Source organism: Cynocephalus volans, chromosome 15 (genome assembly GCF_027409185.1).
Source record: "Cynocephalus volans isolate mCynVol1 chromosome 15, mCynVol1.pri, whole genome shotgun sequence".
NCBI lineage: Eukaryota > Metazoa > Chordata > Mammalia > Dermoptera > Cynocephalidae > Cynocephalus > Cynocephalus volans.
The window spans coordinates 25,257,971-25,278,402 of record NC_084474.1 but is presented as its reverse complement, the minus strand read 5'-3'; the positions used below and the strand labels follow the sequence as shown (position 1 = coordinate 25,278,402).

The 20,432-nt window shown below is 36.4% G+C and overlaps 1 protein-coding gene across 1 annotated transcript in view; it reads right to left on the bottom strand.

The window, feature by feature from the left end:
- PREX2 (phosphatidylinositol-3,4,5-trisphosphate dependent Rac exchange factor 2) overlaps positions 1-20,432 on the bottom strand; it is a 267,626-nt gene that overhangs the window by 144,063 nt on the left and 103,131 nt on the right. Inside the window, exons 9-11 of the mRNA XM_063079604.1 lie at positions 14,295-14,444; positions 11,528-11,672; positions 7,929-8,029 (exon numbers count right to left, since the gene is read on the bottom strand). Of these exons, the coding sequence (XP_062935674.1) occupies positions 7,929-8,029; positions 11,528-11,672; positions 14,295-14,444 (396 nt within the window). The remainder of the gene's footprint in view (positions 1-7,928; positions 8,030-11,527; positions 11,673-14,294; positions 14,445-20,432) is intronic.

Below are 20,432 nucleotides of genomic sequence, written 5' to 3'. Positions count from 1 at the left end.
AAATGGCTGTTGTCAAAAAGACAAAACATAAGTGTTAGCAAAGATGTGGAGAAAAGGAGACCATGTTACTCTGTTGGTGGAAACATAAATTAGCACATCCATTATGGAAAACAGAATAGACATTACTCAAAAAATTTTAAATAGAACCAGCATATTAAAACTATGTTCTAGCAATCCCACTTCTGGGTATATATCCAAAGAAAACAAAATCAGTATGTCAAAGAGATATCTGCACTGCCATGTTCACCGCAGCATTATCCACAATAGCCAAGATAAAGAATCAACCTTTAAGTGTCTACTGATAAATGAATGAATAGAAAAAATGTGATATATATATACATATATATAATAAAATATTATTCAGCCCTAAAAAAGACAAAAACCCTGTCATTCACAACAACATGGATAAACCGGGAGGACATTATGTTAAGTGAAATAAGCCAGGCACAGAAAGACAAATACCACGTGACCTCACTTAGATGTGGGATTTTAAAAAGTTGAAAACACAGAAGCAGAGAGTAGCACAATGCACGCCAAGGGGCTGGGGAATGGGGGGGACGGAGACATGTTGGTGAAAGGGTACAAGGTTTCAGCCAGACAGGATGAGTAAGTCCTGCAGATCTACTGTACCACATGGTAACTACACTTAATAATAATGTATTGCACACTTGAAAACTGCTAAGAGAATAGATCTTAAATGTTTTCAGCACAAAAAGAAATGACAACTATGTTAGGTGATGAATATGTTCACTTAATTGTAGTGATCATTTCACTATTTATATGTATATCAAAACACTGTATGCCATAAATATAAACAATTTTAATTTGGTGATTATACCTCAATAAAGATGGGAGGAAGAAAAGACTCCTATTAAACCTCCTCTCAAGATTTCTCTTTTCCAGGCTAAGTTATTTTATACAGTCTAATAATAATAATAATAATAATAATAATAATAATAATAAAACTGTTCTAAAAAGAAAAAAACCTCAAATTAAAGCTCAAAGACTATATCCTTAAATGTTTTCTTTACAGGGAATGCAACATTTGCAGAAAAAATAATTTGCTGCAGAGGGTTATACTTTCATGATTAGGTAAAAGACTTTGACCTTTAATTTTTGCTAAAAATGTTGAAAGGGGAGAAAAGGCTGTCAGCATCAATTCTCATGAACTATATCTACTGAATCCAGAAGGAAGTCAAAAGATTTGTTAATAAACACACACACACACACACACACACACGTTTGTGAAGTTTCAGCTCTTTTTTCTAAACCTTCTATTTGGCTTATAAAATTGAGACAAGATTGTTGCCAAAAAAAGATAGACAACACAGCCTCTGGCATTGTTTCCCCAGGCCAAGCCATAAAGAAAAAAGCATATGTTAAGAAAAATAAAATCAAGAGAAATATTTCCAAACACTATGGTATGTTTCAAGTAATTTAGTATTTTTCCTATGCAATCTACCTATTCCTATTTTTATCCCTTAATATTCATTGAAATAAATGATTGTCTTGATATTCCAAAATTCAAGGAAATGTTGGGCCCAAATCTCTCTTGCAGCAATGAAACAAATAGTAGTGTAACCTATTTAAAATGGACTGCTTAGCTCTGGAAGGCAGTCTTGTGACTTTGATCATAAACCTTGGGTTAATCTGCTTGGGAAAACAGTGAGCAGTTCTACATTCAAACGCACTCCCCCAACTTCTCTAGCATGTAAAATGGGTTTATTAACTAATGAGAGTTCAGGTTATCTTATGAGAAAAGTTGTTTAATGCAATCCTTTAAACAGTTATATGAGAGAACCCAGGATGTTTGGTAAATGTTCAGCAACTGGCACTCTAAGTGGTGGAGGCACGGGTGGTGAGGGAGAAGGAGCTTTGATTTGTAGCATTTGTCGATTTCTGTGGTATAAATACTCCCACTCAGGCCAATTTCTAGCTACCAACTTAAAGTTATTGAATGTGGAGTTAAACCCACCGTGGCATTCCATTAGATAGTACTCGTATTTCCATGGTACAGAAGTAATAGATATAAATAGCCTCAAGAGCACAGGTAACAGTAAAATGTAGTAAAATAATTAGGATGTGTTAAGTTTTAAGAATGTATTACCTTGTTTATAATACAATTTATGTACTTACATGCTTATATAATTTAATTTTTAGTAATAATTGCATTTAACAACCAACCAGCTTGCAAAATGTTTTTAATTTAATTATCAAGCTCTCAGGAGCTTGCACGAGCCAACGTCAGCAAACCATGTGTACAACAAATGAAGTCTCTGAATTCTCACATAAGCATTTCTACTGTAAGTAGTAGAGGCAGACAAGATGAATATTATCAGCATATTACAGAGAAAACATCTTACCCCAACCCAAGAATTCCTGCTATGGCTGGTCTTTGCCTGTGATGAAGTTCTCAACAATATTTGCAGTGTGAATAATAGCAATAATAGTCAACTTTTTTTGTTTGTTTGTTTGTTTGCTCTCTTTAAAACAGATGATTCATTTTAACTTTATTTCAGAAATTCTATTTTCATTATGTTTACTAAAATGCAGCTGGAACTGCATATTAATGAAACTAGCACATTTGATCCATATCTCTTCATTCTAATAGAATTACTCTGTTAATGTGAAATTGCATAGTATGTTCTCTTACCCCCAGTCTGGGGGAATTTGTGTTAGCTAATTTCAAAGACTAAAAAAAAAAAGTCTCCTTCTCATAACAGTAATTTTATATGCCAAATCTGACATTACAACTGATCAAATGATCAAATCCAGATAACAATAAAAGCACAGGCCACTAAATCAAACTGTAACAATCAGAACAATATTAATAGAAAGTACTCAATGCTATATTTCTCAGAAAAAGAGCTAATCAAGATATAAATATCATTGCTGAAAAAGTTTTCAATTCACATAATTTAAATACTCCAACGGTTCTTGCATTCAAAATCAAGTTTAATTCGAAACGTATTTAGTACTTCCATTTCAAAACTGCATTATTTGAGAAAGTGATGCCAGAGTTCAGGGGGACAAATTGATTAGGACTGAAATTTTCCCATTCTGACACACCCTCAAAAAAATTTTTTTATCTTGGTTGCTGGTTTTTTTTTTTTTTTTTTGGAGGGGAGAGGTAACTAAAAATATTGTGAGATACATGTTAACAGAATACCAGGGTGGTTCTTTCTCTGTGGAATTTCACTTTTTATTTCAGATCTCTCAACAGTCATGAACAGAAGAACAGGTCAGACTCTAAGACTATGTATATAAATATATTTAATAAATATTATTCCAACTCTACTTTGTACTAACTTACAACTGACTTGAACTTGTTTGACTAGCTATATCTTTAAGCAAAGTCATAACACAGTTTTATTATTGTAAAGTAAGTAAAATTCCACCCCCGATAGCTATGTCTTGGATTTTCAGAACCCAATTCACTAAGCACATAAGCAACAACTTCCAAGTCCCCTTTGTCAAACATAAGAGCAGGAGTGGGAAGAAGACTTGAAAATAACCTTACAGTCCCCCTGAAAGGACCTCCTCCCACTACATGCTGACACTTCCCAGCTCTGGGACTAAAAGCTGCTGTACTATACTTTTATCTATTACAAGGTACTCCATAACCAAAAGGGAAAGTATTGTGCACAAATTCAGTGTAGCTCTTTCTAGAATATAGTAAGCAATGCCACAGAAGTACAAAACGTTGCCTATCCATCATTTTTAAACAAATTAAATAGTATCATTAATTGCTGATAGATAGCTTTAAGATCATTTATTTTTTCCTGTTATTTCTAATTCATGAAGGTTTGAAGACACTAAAATTAACAAGAAAAGCCACAAACTTCAACTGAAAATAGAAATGTTAAGTTATTTCCGTGACTATTATGTGCTATCATTGGAAAATGTTAACAAATATATGTAATGATTACCTTGTCTTTAGTACAATTCTATAGATATTATATTGACCTGAGAGCTATGCCTCAGGGGCAGACATTGGGTAGTTACTTACCAAATTGGTTCAGCTTTTGGTTTTTTTGCAGGCCTTTTCAGTTTTCTTTGCAGTCAAGATTGGCCATATAATTGATTTGGTGCCAAGGACATGAACACAAAAATGATGCACATGGGAAGTGTACCGGCCCACTTAGGGAAAAAAGCAACTTCAAGGTAACCTTTGGGAATCATGCACTGAGGACGGCTGAGCCTCTGTCAGGCACCTAAACCCTGCAGCCTCATCGACTCCCACTGACTGTACCTTACATGAGCAAAAATTGAGCTTCTATAATGTCAGTCACTGTTTTGAGGAGGTTTATTTGTTACAGCACTATTGTTAACCAGTGGAAAACCAGCTAGTTTTCCTTGTCAATATGCCCTGCCAAAAAAATCACTTCCCCAACCTCATGGATTTCTGCCTTTCTAAAAGGAAATATGTCAGCTCCTGGGTTACTTGATGAACAGGGTGAGAAGATAGATTTAAAACAATTAGACCATAAGAAATAAAGGTCGTTGATTCATGTCTACATACATTAAAGGATCTAGTTTATGGGACGAAGGAAAGAATCAGTAAGGAAAGGAATAAACAAAAGGTATCCACGAGCAGGTTTTGCCTTTGTTTGCTTTACTGGTAACGCACAGCCCTTGGAAGTACATGGTCTAAATGGAAAAGAAATCATCGTTTCAGAAGGCTGATTGATAGTACACAAAACCTCTCTACATGCCACCTACTTGAGCTTCAGTGAACTGCAGAATAAAACAAATACGCTCCATTCTTGTTTCCAAATATACACTTGGGCTTGGGATTAGGGGAAAGGAAAGAGAAACAGAAAAGAGGAAAGCCATGAAGCTCAACATCTTTTATTTTTACTTATAAGTCTTAGGTAATGCTTTTAGATGTTTTAATGATGTTAGTGGATCAAGTACAAAATCATATACTATTTGTAAGTATCATCTGTTCACTCATAATAATTATTCATTTGTTGCTGGTGAGGTGAAGAGAAAGGGCAACCCTCCTACACTGTTGATGGGACTGCAAATTAGTGCAGCCACTATGGAAAACAGTATGAAGGTTTCTCAAACAACTACAGGTAAAACTAGCATACGATCCAGCAATCCCTCTACTGGGTGTATACCCAAAGGAACGGATATCATCACTTCAAAGGGACACCTGCACTCCCATGTTTATCACAGCTCTATATACAATAGCCAAAATATGGAACCAACCTAAATGTCCATCAACGGACAACTGGATAATGAAAATGTGGTGTATGTACACAATGGAATACTACTCAGCCGTAAAAAAGAATGAAATTCTGCCATTCACAGCAACATGGATGAACTTAGGGACAATTATGTTAAGTGAAACAAGCCAGGCACAGAAAGAGAAATACCACATGTTCTCATTCATGAGTGGAAGGAAGAAAGGAACAAAAGAGAGAGAGAGAGAGAAGAAAGAAACAAAGAAAGAAACAAAGAAAAGTCATAATAATATGATGAACTTTCAGAAGGAGAGAACAGAACTGTGGTTACCAGAGGTCAGAAAAGGGGAGAAGAATAGCAAGAAATAGGTTATTGGACACAAAACAGCTAGTTAGGAAAAACAGAATCTACCGATGTACAGTCAAGCTAGGCATGTATAATTAACATTAATTACTGCACGTTATCAAATGACTAGAAGAGAGGACCAATGTCCTCAACACAAAGAAATGATGACGTTTTGTAATGATGAACATGCTAATTATCCCAACTTGATCATCACACACTGTACACAGGTACTGATATTCGACTCTGTACCCCACAAATATGGATAATCAATTATGTTTCAATAAAAAATAATTATTCTCTTATATATTCATTCAGTAAGTATCTACTGAGCACTTGTATGTGCTGAGAACTCTAGGCATTTGCTGTATAATAACAAACAAGGCTTCTGTTCTGATAGTACTTATATTTTTATTGGATACTGGGATAGGGTAGAAGAAACAAGTAAAACAACTTGATAATTTCAGAAAAATTTCAGTATTTTCAGAAAAAATTGTCAAAATTTAAAAAAAATTGTACAGTGGAATGACAGGACTGATGGGCTTCTAAAAGCCAGAGAGGGTCATAGAATCCATGAGCCATTAAATAAGGATTAATAAGGATTTTTGTCATTTCATTCACTGCTGCATCTCCAGCACTTAGAAAGGGCCCTAGCATATATTAGGAACTAATAAACAGTTGTTGAATGAGATCAGCAAAAGCGAAGATCCTAAATCATCTTGGAGTGCTAAAGGAAGACACAGGCCAGGATGGCCACAGTGTGACAAGTTAGGTACAACACTAGGTGCCAAGCTCAGAGTGGATGTCAGGGGCCCAATCCCATAGGGCCTCGTAGGTCACGGTAAGAGGTGTGAACTTTTCTTTAAGTCTGATGCCAAGCCATTAGATGATTGTAAACAAGGGAATGCTTTGATCGTATACCTGCTTTAAAAGCCTCTTCAGCTGTCCCCTGGAGAGTGCACTATGGGTGTGGGGAACAAAAGCAAAAGCAAGGAAGAGATGACAGTGACTGGAAAGAGCGTGGGGATGCTGCAGGGGAGATAAATGGTCTGATTAGGGACACATTTTGGTGGCAGAGCTCACAGGCTTGATGGCATGAGGGAGAGAAAGGAATTCAGGGTGAGTCCTGGCTGGGTGGATGGTGGCACCATCACATGGGTGACACCCGGTGTGTTGGGGAGAAATTGGAAGGATCTGGTTTGTTTGCACACCACTCCATTTAAGAAAGGAAACAAACATCAAAATACCACAGCCAAATATCCATATTATTAATAATTCCCTGTCTTTTTCTCCTCCTCCACATTTTACCTTAGAAATTCTTCAAGTTTTGATCCTTAATCCCATTTTCACTACTTTCTTGTTCTCAGAAATCTGGGACTCTCTTAAAATGATTCCCAAATATGGCTGTCATCCTATTTCTATCCTGATCTTTACACTAAAATTTTCAACCTCTTGCTGGACACTCGCACTGCTCCCACCAATGTCCCATACCCAATTTGTAGCAGATCCTTCCTCTTCTTTCTCAAACCTGTTCCTCCTGAATTAACTATCTCAGCCATCGAGATTAGACAGTTCAGAACGCTCTGATCTCTCTCTTTATTCCTCATCTCACATGTTCAAATAGTTATCAAATATGGTGTTTCAGCTTTGCCAAAATATCTCAAATGGGCCCACTCTTCATGCTGGAAGACACGGCCCTGCCGAGGCCCTTGTCCTCACACTCCTGGGTAAGGCTGGGCCTCCACTGCTAACCTTTCCACTGCGGGCTCCACATTGCTGCATCTGATACCTCTGAAACCAAGTTCTGGCCATGCCTCTGCTCTAAAGTAGTCATCAGCTCCTGACCTCCTTCAGAATAAGGCAACATACCATAGTACTGTAGCCAGAGACCAGATCTTCTGGGCTTGGGCACCAGTATATTCCTCCATGGGGTACCTGGTCTAGCCAAAAGAGACTTTGTGCTAGCTTTTGAAGATGCCACCAAGGACCTTCCCATGAGCATGCCTGAATGCTATTACTTCCTCAGGGTGAAGTGGCCTTCTGCCCTTCTGTTCCTGTCACAGTTCTATTCATTCTACAATGCCCAGCACTAATGCCACTGCCTCCTTGAAGAAATCCCAGATACTCTAGTTAGAACTAACCATCTCTTCCTCCACACTCCACAACACTTATCTGTATTTTCTTCCTGTATTGTAGCTGCTCCTTTTAAGGCTAACAAATATATCACCATAAACCCACACTCTCTGAAACATTGTTCGATACATACTAGGTAATAAGAATGTTGAAAAAAATAAGCATCCTATAAAGTGGAGAACTATAAACTAATCAGTGGGGCTGAGATATATACAACTGGTGAACAAACAGATTCAATAAGTAATTAATAACATAATTACCATGATGGATAATTCCATTTTCTAATAATGCTTGTCCCAAGTGAACACCTTCCTCAGGCCTGTGAATCTCTCCAATTTCCAACAGCCATGCCACAAATTCACTGCAACAGAAAAGCAATGAGAATGTTAGCCAATTTTTCCCTGAGAAGTCTATCTGTACCATGCAACCATGAAGCAACTATGAAGAGAATCTCAGGATATGAAGGAATACTTGCAGTACATTTCAGTAGATATTTTTTCACATATGTAAGGCTATGTGAGTCCACAGTGATCTAAGCTGGGCTCTATTCTAGAAAAATCCATGTCCATACATTCAGACTTCCCGAACTATACGCAGTTTTAAACTATACAACTTGTTGAGGTCTCTAATAAACACAAAGTGGAAATTTTAGAGTAGCTTTATTTATAAGCCTACTATCCACATAAAGGCAAATCTGGAACTACAGGGAATGCAACAGATCCTAAAGACAGATAAAAGACAGAGCTAGATAGAGTAATAATGAGTCGATAGAAAGAGTTCAATGGTCTTTAACATGGCTCTCCAGGCACAGAGAACCAAGGGGTTTGAAAATCCAGGAGGGAAAACCTAAATAAAACTGCACACTCTATGTGGTAGGCTAAATTCTAAAGAAATCCTCTTACCGACCTCCCACCCCCACCAAGAATCTTACCCCTTGGTTTTTCAATACTAATCTAGTTGCTGCTGTGAAGGGATTCTGCACATGTAATTAAAATCCCAGGTCAATTGACTTTAAAATACGAGAATTATCTGAATGGGCCTGACCCAATCAGTTAAGTCCTTTGAAGCAGAATTTTCTCAGGCTGGTGGCACAAGAGAAAGTCAGAGAAACTGAAAGCATGAGACAGATTCAATGCACCACTGCTGGCTTTGAAGGTGGAGGGGCTCATACCAAGGAATGTGGCTCAGAGCAGCCCCGGGTGACAGTCAACAGGGAATCAGGGACCTCATTCCCTGCAACTGCAAGGAGCTAAATTCTGCCAACAACTGAATGTGCTTGGAAGTGAACTTTTTCCCAGAACCTCCAAGTAAGAGCATAGTCTGGCCAACACCTTGATTTTGGCCTGGTGAGACCCTAAGCAGAGAACCCAGTTGAGCTTGCCTGGACTTCTGAGTATAAGCTAATGAATGGGCGTTGTTTTAAGCTGCTAAGTATGTGGTTGTTTGTCACGCAGCAACAGAAAATCTATACACACCAAAAGACAGAACGGTTTTGCTACATTCTTTTGAAATTTTAAAATGACTTGGTGAATTCATTATTATATCTGGACTGTCACCCATAAGGAATACTCCAGCATAGAACCATCCATCAGAACTGTCTGCCACACACATTTGCTGTGGCTGTGAAGCGCCACAGAGAATTAGAGCTCACATCTTTCACCATTGCAGGGGCAGCCAAAGGTATCCTAGATAGTAAGTGCGATGTTTTGTATCACTTAGGAGAGCCTCAGCTATGTAGTGGGGCTTTTTTAAAGTCACATGGTATCATTAAGAGAACACTAAATACAGAGACATTTTACAAATAAAAAAATGTTAGTATGCTCATATTTTAAAAATCTAATATTTGAACTTTTACACAAACTAATGAATTTGTTTTAGGCTGGTTTTCTTTTTTCTGATCAGAGAAACACTACAGAAAGCATCAGGAAATTACTTTTCCATTTATTTCAAAAGCAAAAGCAACAATAATGGCTGAAGTCAAATAATCAAGGAATGTGAAATTCTAAAACTGAATGATCTAGTCTAAAAAATACACTTTAAGGTGAAAAAGCTGTTAAAATGCTTTTTATTCTCTTATTAAATCAGAACCATCCAAAAGAAAGAAAATAAGAAAAGGTGAAATAAAGTATAGACGTTAAGATCATGTACTTTGCAACAAGACAACCTGGATTCAAATCCTGTTTCTGCTTCCACTAGCTATGTGACTTCAAGTTAGTAAATTTAGTTCTCTAACCCTCAGTTTTTTCATCAATAACATAGAGATAATAAGAATATCAATGTCATAGTGCTGTCAGAGGACTAAATGAGACGATGTATGTCAGGAACTCAGCACAGTGCCTAGCACATAGTGAGTGTTCATTGAACTTTGATGGTTAGCAAGTTGGTTGAGATGGTTTATATGTAGCAAAAGCATAATTTGCAATTCTGATGTCACCAGATTCCTAAAAAGGTCAAATTAAAATGAAAGAAAGCCAATTTAAATATTGCTACAAATTGAGAGTATTTTTTTAAGTGGAGGAGGGGGTAGGAAAAGAAGCTAAAATGATAGGCTTTATCATGGGACCTACTCAAGTAACAAGAAAATTCCATCAGCCCTCTGCTAAAGGATCAAGATCCACTCAGCCCTCTGCTAAAGGATCAAGATCCACTCAGAAACTATCTCAAACTTCGGCTGTAAAGCAGCGGTAGTGCACTGTTATAGAAAATGCCACAATAAACACAGCTAATATTTACTGCATCTCTCCAATGCATCAGTGCTCTGGGAAATGCTTTACATATCATATCACAACTAACGAGCACTACAACCATATGAGGCAGTGTGGGTAAACGGTTAGCAAAACCCTTTCCGTATGAAGGGCAAATGTGATGCTAGGTTAACTTTCTAGCTCTGTTCTCCTAAATACCCAATGAAAGCTGAATGTCAGCTGTGATACTAGGCAGCATTGCTCATAGTAAAAGTGACCCCTGATGGCTGATTTGCATACCCTTAACAACCTGATGAGAAGCCACAGCTCAAAGTGACTCTCTTGCAAGTGGTCATGTCCTGGTGAGGACCCTGCAGGTTATGCCCATGGAGTTGCTACAAGGGATACTGTCCTCTCATTTCCCAGGGCTTCCATGCCAAGGTGAGCTCACATCTGCTCTTTTCCTTGCACAAGACCTGTCACTTGGGGAGCCACTGACAACAGCATAGCTCAACTGGCAGCTGTGTGGCCGGCTATGAGGACCACTCCCACTAAAGAAGATAGCCTGCCAGCAGGGGGTCTCTCAGCCTACATTTTTCTGAGTTGGGTGGGGGGAGCGGCAATGTGGCCCATGGTGATGTTGTGTGTCCCTATAGCTAGTTAAAAAGACAGACTGATGGGCACTACAGGTAAGCAGTACCATCATCTCCATGTTTCAGAAGAAAACCAAGCTAACTTTCCCAAATCACATGACTAGCTACTGGTAGCACCAGGAATTGGACAGAGATGGTCTTCCCTGACTTTCTGGATCCAACTTTGACTTTCAGGCTCTGCTCACATGATCCACTAAACCAGTCACCCTGTGCCCTACAGGCAAATCTGCCTGCCTGCCACACCTTGCCTGGCCCCAAGTCTGCTTCCCCCTCAGAACAGGGTATATCAGAAATTATGGAGATCACGGATGAATGGACGGATGTCTTCAGTTTTCTGGTCATGGTCCTGGCTCTCTGTCCATTCCCTCATCCTGCTATGGCCCAGGAAATGTTGACCATAAAAAGTATTCAAAAATGCTTAGGGGAATGTTTTTAAAAGAAAAACAAATAATTAAAGGAAAGTTAACATAGGAGATAGTGAGAATATGAAAGAAATACATGCACCCAGACTACCAACCTTACCTTCCAAGAAAGCATTTAGGGAACGTAGTCAGTTTTCTTTTTCTGTCTTTGATCAGATTTCCTTGTTTGCACATCATTTTGTAAAGTTTCTCACCCTGTTCAGAGATCATTACCCAAGTGTCTTGCTCCATTCCTAATTTTAAACCTATCAAAAACAAGAGAAAGGACACGTAACTAAAAAAGACTCTTCATTCATTCCCTCGCACTTTCATTAAACAAGCATCTATTGCATGTCTACCATGTGCCGGCAGTTGTGGATACAGAGCTCTGTAAGTCTGGAGCCTGGTTTTCAAGAAGCTCAGGGTACTCTAGGGAGACAGTCAAGGCAAGATCCCCAGGGCATACAGCACCTTTGTGCAAATTGTACCCCAAAGGCATAATGGTTTAGCCAGTGGAATAAGAGCAGCTGAGCTTCATCCTCTATGGACCCTTGAGCCCCCATACCCCTGTGCAGGGTTAGATCAGCCTAAAGGACAGGGTGGTCCCAGAGACAGCACTGGGGGAAAACTGTGATACAACAGTATATTGAGGATACCTCACCTCCATGTAAGAAATGTTAAGAAAGGTTTCACAGAAGGGCCATGTTTAAATGCACAGGTATGAATAGGTAGAGAGAGAGAGAGAGCGTGTGCAAAAATATTCACAAGAGCCAACTAACGTGAAGCAACATAGAGGCACGGAGCCCAGGGTTTAGGTGAGCAGACAGGAGATGTGCTGGGGGGTTATGCAGGGTCCTTGAAAATCCTGCAGTTTCCACTGACTTCATTCTTTAGATATCGAGGAAATATGTAAGTGTCTTAACCACCAGAAGGGAAAAGGCAGGGTGGTGCAGGAAAGAAAGTTATGTTGCTTTGGAAACAAAGCTCAGAAGATAATGTGGGAGCAAACTGAAGAGAGAAGGTTTGAAAAGAGGGAGACCACTAGGAGGAAACAGGAAATGTTCAGGCAAGTCCAAGCTCCTGCACGCAGGTAGGGGCCACAGGGCGAAGAGGATGAAGTTGAGAAATAGCTAGAAGGTGGTTTTGATAGGACACAGCAACTGGTTAATCACAGGCATAAAGGAAAGAGAAGAAATCAGGATGCATTCCAGGCTTTTGGTGAGCGTAACTGAAGGGAGGTAGGGAGGCATGTTAGGCAAATGCGTCTACGTAACACCAAGTCCAGTCAGTACTGAGATGTTGTTGGGACATTGAAGTAGAGTCCAGGGGTCAGTTGAATACACAAGTATGGAGCTCAGGAGAGAGGATAAGACAGGATATAAAGACTGAGAAACTGGCAGTGTAGATGTGAAAGTTAATCTGGTGGGTCTAGATAACCCAGGCAAAGAACCTAGTCAGAGGAAGCTGGCCCCAAAGGAGAAATCCTAGGAGCACCAGCACTTAAGCAGTAGCTGCAACTGAGAAAGAACTGTTGCAGAAGATGAAGAGCTTGAATACTTAAATTAATAATACTTGAATTATTTTTAGTCTTCTAGCTGTAAAATTTCTTATTAAAATTTTATTTTTCACAATGTAGGAGCCATTAACATTTGTCAGTAATAGTGAATAATCTCCTAAGAATAAAGAATAGAGCCGGATAAAGAAAAACATCATAAAATTTTGTAAAATGTTTTTTTCTTTCTTTCTATTTTGTTTGTTTGTTTGTTTTTTGCTTTCAAATTTTTGTTTGGAGTGGTTCTAGATGCATAGCCATTCTGAAACAATAAAGGTTCAACTTGATGAAAAATTAGATTCACCTTTTAAGTTACTCGCTTTGCTATTTGAATTGATTGCTAGATTCAAGAAAGTTTAAAGTCATTTATGCATTCACAACCTTTGTTTTAAAAATTTCTATCTGGTTCTTCATCTAAGATCATTCAGAGGAGTAAGTACTTGAAAATGCTTTGGAAATTCTTATGCAAATGTGTACTATGAATATTTTAATTAAAGTAAAAACTTGGTATATTCTTCAGGAGAAAACATTTGAAGATGAAAGAAAGGGCTCTTTGTGTTCCAAAGTTTCATTACCAATGAGGTGTTTTATTCCTGGATCTCAGGGAAAAGTAATCAGAAATGTGCTCTTAACAATTAAGAAATCAATTGGTAAAGAAACTAGTAGAAAGACAAGCATTTCTATTTCCAAGCTGAATTACAGAAATATGCTTATTATAAATAAACTTCACACAACTGAATATTGCCAGAACCAAATATCTTTGCAAATCTTTAAAAGCATGAAGCGAATTTGAGCTAGACTTCCTCGTGTGAACAAGCAACTTACTAGGTTATATTACATTATATTCAATGACATTCTAACAATTTTAAAAACTTAATATATATCCAAAGTGCCTTAATCTATAAATTAGAAAGCTAACATAGTTGATCTAGGAATTTTCAGTGTATTCTTAAATACATAGAGAACAACTGTTGGAGTTCCTCCAACACTGCATTATATTATTGAAGCTTGTCTCTTAAAGGAAAACTTTGTGAAGATGCTTTAGAAATGGCAAGAACAAAGTGAAAGGAAAGTTGAATAAATGTTAAAACAACTCAAACTATTTAAAAGACATTGCCAGCCATCATATAATTATTTTTCTAACTATATAAGATTTTTATTTTATTTAGGTAACACTTTGTAAATATTCAAAAAGTATTTTAGTATGGGCTTATATCCCATAGTAAATCAAAATTTATATCATGTACCTTTCCACTCTCTCCTTTTTCTCATTATCTGCTCTCATGCTAAGTTAGAATCTTCACAAAGAATAACAGTGTCCAACTCAGACACCCACCTTTTCGCCGTTCTCTTTCTTTCAAAATAGCTTCAAACCATTCATGCTTCTCTTCCGGTGTTTTTGCCATACACACAAACCATTTATTCTTTGCTGTGTTGTGTATCTTCCATCCATTAACAACAATGTGTCCACTGCTATGGAAATCAGCTGGAATTAATGTGTAAAAGCGAATTAACAAAATGTAACATACAATATCATACCAACTTGATCATTCAATTCACAAAAGTTCCAAAACCACTGACTTCTTCAAAATAACTTTGCTTTATACACATACATTGAAAAACATAAAAATAAAAAAAATTAAAGAAACGTTTATATATTGGGTGCAGTCAGTGCTCAATACTGGAACATTTCTAATTCACAACATTAATATATTTCATGAAATTAAACACCACAAACTAATTAACATTCATTTTCTCTATGTGCAAAAATATTGCTGAAGTTCCTAAAGCAATAAAAGGATAACACTTAAGGAATTTTCTCCTCAATAATCAAAGATTCAAAGTGTCAGATTCATTTTGTCTGTCTAATATTCCTTTGAAAAATATTCTAGATTTCAGAGACAGTCTATTACCCCACAGAACAATTCTCTATTATTTATTGAACTGCACAATAAGAACAAGTCAATGAAACACACTAACAGTGTATTTATCTAAGCTACAATAAATGGAAATGTACAAATGCCAAACCATTATGTTGCACATGGCTGAAACATAACACTTTTTAAAACCACTTCATTCCATATAATTAGCATGGATAGAAACTCACAAAAAATTTTCTTTGAGGATTAATTCACATTTAATTGTCTTTTTTGATGCCTGACCATCATTTTGGCTAAAGTATCATGATGGATTTGAAGATGTCAACAGCAAACCCTCTATGACAGCTTTCTGCCTACCAGCAGGTAGAGAATAGTGACATCATTTGTAATCAGCGTTTACTGGCATGACAGGTCTCTGCAAAGCAAAGAACCCAAGATGGAAAAACATATGACAGAGGCCTGAATCAGCATCTGCACCAACTAAAGTGATGCTTTTCATTTTTCTCCCCTGAAAGTTATGAAGCATTAACAGCCCGTACAGGAGATAAAGCCACAACACAGTTAAAGGTGGTTTAGAGAATGACTTCGTGGCACTTTACCTATTTTGTTTTTCTTTTCCCTCAAAGGATTTATTTTATTTAGAAAGTTTTGAGTAGAAGCAAATGTGCTTGGCACACATTCTTCCATAATCTGGTTCCCACAGCCTTTTTCACTTGCTCCCAAATCACCACACGTTAACTGTGGTCAGACTTATAGTCTCCAAAATGCATTATCAAATGATTCTGTATAGTTGTGGGGTCTTGAAAACTTCCAGGTTACATCTGAGCCAGAATAGAATTATATTAGACAGTAGTCAATATTTTATGTATGTGCCGTAATACCATGAATAATCAATAATGACTTCAGATAATACAGAGATTCAAACTGCCAAAGGATTTTCCCTCCAAAAGGAAATTACAATCCATTTTTAAGAGGAATTTTTGTACTTTTCTTCTTACTCTTACAGATTTAATCACTGTTTGCATCCTCATAATTCAAAAGTAGCAAAACCTCATAATTCGTGTCAGATAAGTATTAATGGACATTAGTAGGAAAATAGAAAATATCACTTGATAAAACACTACAATCCCTTCTTAATATCTATAAATACAACCAACTGACACATAAGGATAAATTGGTGTTAAAAAAATTCAAAAGATTTCAAATTGTACACGTCTACTATTCCTCCTGCCCCAACTTGTCACCATACAAGGCCAGTATCACAAACAAGCACAAGCTTTTCAGACTCTCTCCTCTCAACTGAGACCGCGGTTAGCTAAGTGAATCTTTGCACTGCACTTTAAAAGAGCCCACATTCCCGTAAGTGTTATTACCCCTTTAGCCATAACTCTAGATAAAGAAAACCACAATAGACACATGCAGCTTACAACCACAATAGACACATGCAGCTTACCGTAACAAACACTGGACTTTCAAATGAGCACAATGCATTCCTCCCACAGAGCACAGAGGAACACAAGTTCATGTGCCAAAATCATCAGGGTGATGCTCTTAACCCTGCACAGGTGTGTGCCCTGGAGCAGCCACCTCTATTACCTGGGTCATCCTTCCTTCCCTTCCTGGATTACTTGAGTCTGGTCACTGCCCTTGTCACACCCTGCTGGCTCTTCCTTAAATATTTTTCATCAGCCACGTCTCAGCTCAAAAGCCTTTGGTGTCTTGCCACTGAGTCAAGTCAAAACATGCAGACCTTGCTTTAGAGATTCTTCTTCAACTGACCCCACTCTAACTAATGCCATTTTCCACTGTGTTCTACTGTGTTCCCAACCCTCTTTTGTCTACTGCTTTTCTGACTGTCCTGTGAATACTTATGCATCACCCAGGTGGAGACCATGGTTCTCATCAAGCTACCCAACTCTTCTCTCTGCCTCGTGAACTTCTGAACTTTTACTTTTCTTTAAAGTGTACCCTTTTCTTCCCTGAAGCCTTACCTGACCACTCCAGCCTGTACATTCAAACTTCCTTTGGAAATCATACAATTAAACTCAGAACCAGACAAGTGAGCATGTGATTGACTGTTTCAATGTACACAAACCGAGATCATTAGTTGACTGTAAAATCTATTATCTCAAATCACAGGTTAATTGTTACACTAATATAATATTTTGAAAGAACAGCTTGTGTCATATAACTTTCTTAAATATGTTCCTTTTTAAAGTTTACAGGCTAGCTAATTTCTATCATACCAATTTTTAAAAATTGTAAGTAATTTTAAACATATATACACACATGTGCATGTACACACAAGGGTATTTCAAAAAATTTATGGAAGGATTTATATTATCTTTTAATTCTATTTTTCCACAAACTTTTTGAAGTAACCGTGTATGTATATACACATACATACACACATATATACATATCTTTAAACATACAACAGGCCTCAAAATGTAGTATATACATACTTCATAATGATATCATAATTACCAAATGTTATACAAAATAAGCAATTGCTTCTCATTTATTTCAAAAGATCTAGTGACATATAAATAACTCCATAATTTCAATCATAGCACATTGTTTGATATTTTCATTCTTCAAAATAAGAATTAAACTTCTCCATAAACAGCACCCTCACTAAGATCGTGGTAAAGTCCAACAGTGTTTTGTCCTTAGTAGAAATTTTTTAAAAAAATTTTTTTAAGGAAAGAATAAATAATTTATTAAATCGCAAACAGGAATTTGCAAGCTTCAATGGATCTAAAGTATTAATTAAAGAAAGTGTCAAAAAAAGAATGGAATTATAATTGCCATTCATTAAATGTGTACTATCCAAGTTTAACAGTCTCTACTCACTGATTTCTTCCAAAAACAGAAAAATCCAAGGGGCAGACCTGGACAAGTCACTAATTACTTTGAAACTATACAACTTGCAAATTCCTTACTCTTAATTCAACACAGCTTCATTTAATGAGATGGGGTTTTTCCAAAACTGATACACTATAAATCACAGTGGACATGCTGGTATTCTTTCAATAAATTTGCATTTTATTAAGATGAACAATAACCAAGTATTGTACACTTGAGCTAGGAAACAGAAGAAATTGCCAGAATATATTATTCAAAACATCAATAAACTGATACCCAAATGTATTCAATCCTTGTTCTGGTGAACAATGTGAGTGTATAAATTTCTAATGGAGATTTTTTAAATTACAATTTACTCGCAGAATGAATATTTAATGCTGAGTAACATTTTTTTGGAATAAATTTTTGATTTTATCAAATAATAGAAGAAAATTTTCTGACATCCAAAATAGCATATGACATTATCTATGGCAGAAAAAAAAAAGTTCTAATTGATTTTTCCTTTCAAAACTCTAATAGGTAACTCACCTCTTGAGCTTTTTCAATTCCCAGATACCCATCCACTCCCTTAAATTAATAACATATTGAAGGCTTAAGTGTATCAGAAAATAACCATTATGTCCTTTGTACTTGTTCCAACATTGCAAAGTTATTGTTACTTTTAATTAAGAATGTATGCAGTCCAACTTATGCAACAATACTACAGTTATTAATGTAACTATGGTTTACCTATTTGATTGACTATTATGCAACAATTAAAATCTATGTTTAGCTGATGATAAAACATTAAGATAAAAATGGCTACCAATTAATGCTTTATGTAAATGAAAAAAGATACAGTCATAGATTTCATATTTTTAAGCATTTTTAAAATCTATGCATAAAAAGAAAACTTGAGATTAAAAAAAAACACTTCTTTTATTTGTCTCTGGATGGCAGGATTATCTAGTATTTTTCATCTTTATATTTTTCTGCAATTTCCAAATTTTCTTTACTAAGAAAAATTTAATTTTATAAAGACAATGTACTCAATAACTCAAGACGGTTTCAAATACTTATATTTAAAAATACAGCTGAATTTTTTCTTTAAAAGATCTTTATTTTCAAAGAACACCTTAAAAATAAAAAAATTTCCATCTTTTCCAATTCAGTTTTGACTATTGCATTGAAATCTATGGTTTGCCCAACACTGAACTACAGATCACATTTTCTAAAGGTCCACATCCTTGCCTTCTCTGTCCAGCCAAACAAACTAGTTCTTAAGAGAGAACACTAATAATCGGGTATTACTTTTTAAATGGCTTTCCAAGCATGCACCATGAAAATTACCATGAAAATTAATTCTAGGAAATTCAATACATTTCCAACTACTGCTGGATATTTTTCTATAGCATCATGATCAAACTAATATCCCCAGAAAGAATCTTCAAAGAGGAATTAAATTAGATTCACTGAAAGGAGAGTTGAAATCTTAAGAGAACACTCAAATGGAAATTTTTGCCACAAACCCAATAGTTAACATCTTTCAATACAGGAAATAATGAATAACATGAATAGATTTAAATAAATATACACATTTTGTGCTTCTGTATGTCATTCCATCATTTAGTTAATTTTTTTCTGTACTAAGATAAAATTATGAAATAATCCAAGTCATTAAACATTATAAATATAATTTTAATCACATTTATTTCTCAGAAGATTGGAGATATTTTCATGTTCACTGAAAGCTTTAGTTTCATTCCACACAGTTATTTCTTCTTCAAGTTTTAAGCTAAATCAATGCAATTAGTTGTGAGATAGAGCTTCTTGATTAAACAAGGAAAGCATTTTAGTTACACCTACAGTGTACAAAAATTTTCAGTACTTTTATAATTCAAGTAGAAGGAAAACTTTTCCATTCAATTTTCCATCAGAAGTTCTAAGCATGCTTAAAAACATATCTCAATTCATTTACTTTTTTTATTTATATCTAAATATGGTGTAGTGGTTTTCTTCTGGTTTGGGCAATAGCAGATGAGCCTCAGAGTATTTTCCCTTCTCTAATCCAGCTTATCCAGGGTCCATGTATAGGGAGTACTTGTTATATGATACTAATCAGCTCTGCAGAGATTATCAACATCACAGCTCCATTCACAGAGTATAAAGTAGGCAGGCTTGTATGGACAAGCAAAAAAAATAAAGCGGGAGGCATAACACTACCTGACTTTAAGCTATACTACAAAGCTATAATAACCAAAACAGTATGGTACTGGCATAAAAACAGACACACTGACCAATGGAATAGAACAGAGAATCCAGAAATCAACCCACACACTTACTGCCATCTGATCTTTGACAAAGGCACCAAGCCTATTCACTGGGGAAGGGACTGCCTCTTCAGCAAATGGTGCTGGGAGAACTGGATATCCATATGCAGGAGAATGAAACTAGATCCATACCTCTCACCATATACTAAAATCAACTCAAAATGGATTAAGGATTTAAATATACACCCTGAAACAATAAAACTTCTTAAAGAAAACATAGGAGAAACACTTCAGGAAATAGGCCTGGACACAGACTTCATGAACACGACCCCAAAAGCACGGGCAACCAAAGGAACAATAAACAAATGGGATTATATCAAACTAAAAAGCTTCTGCACAGCAAAAGAAACAATTAACAGAGTTAAAAGACAACCAACAGAGTGGGAGAAAATATTTGCAAAATATACATCTGACAAA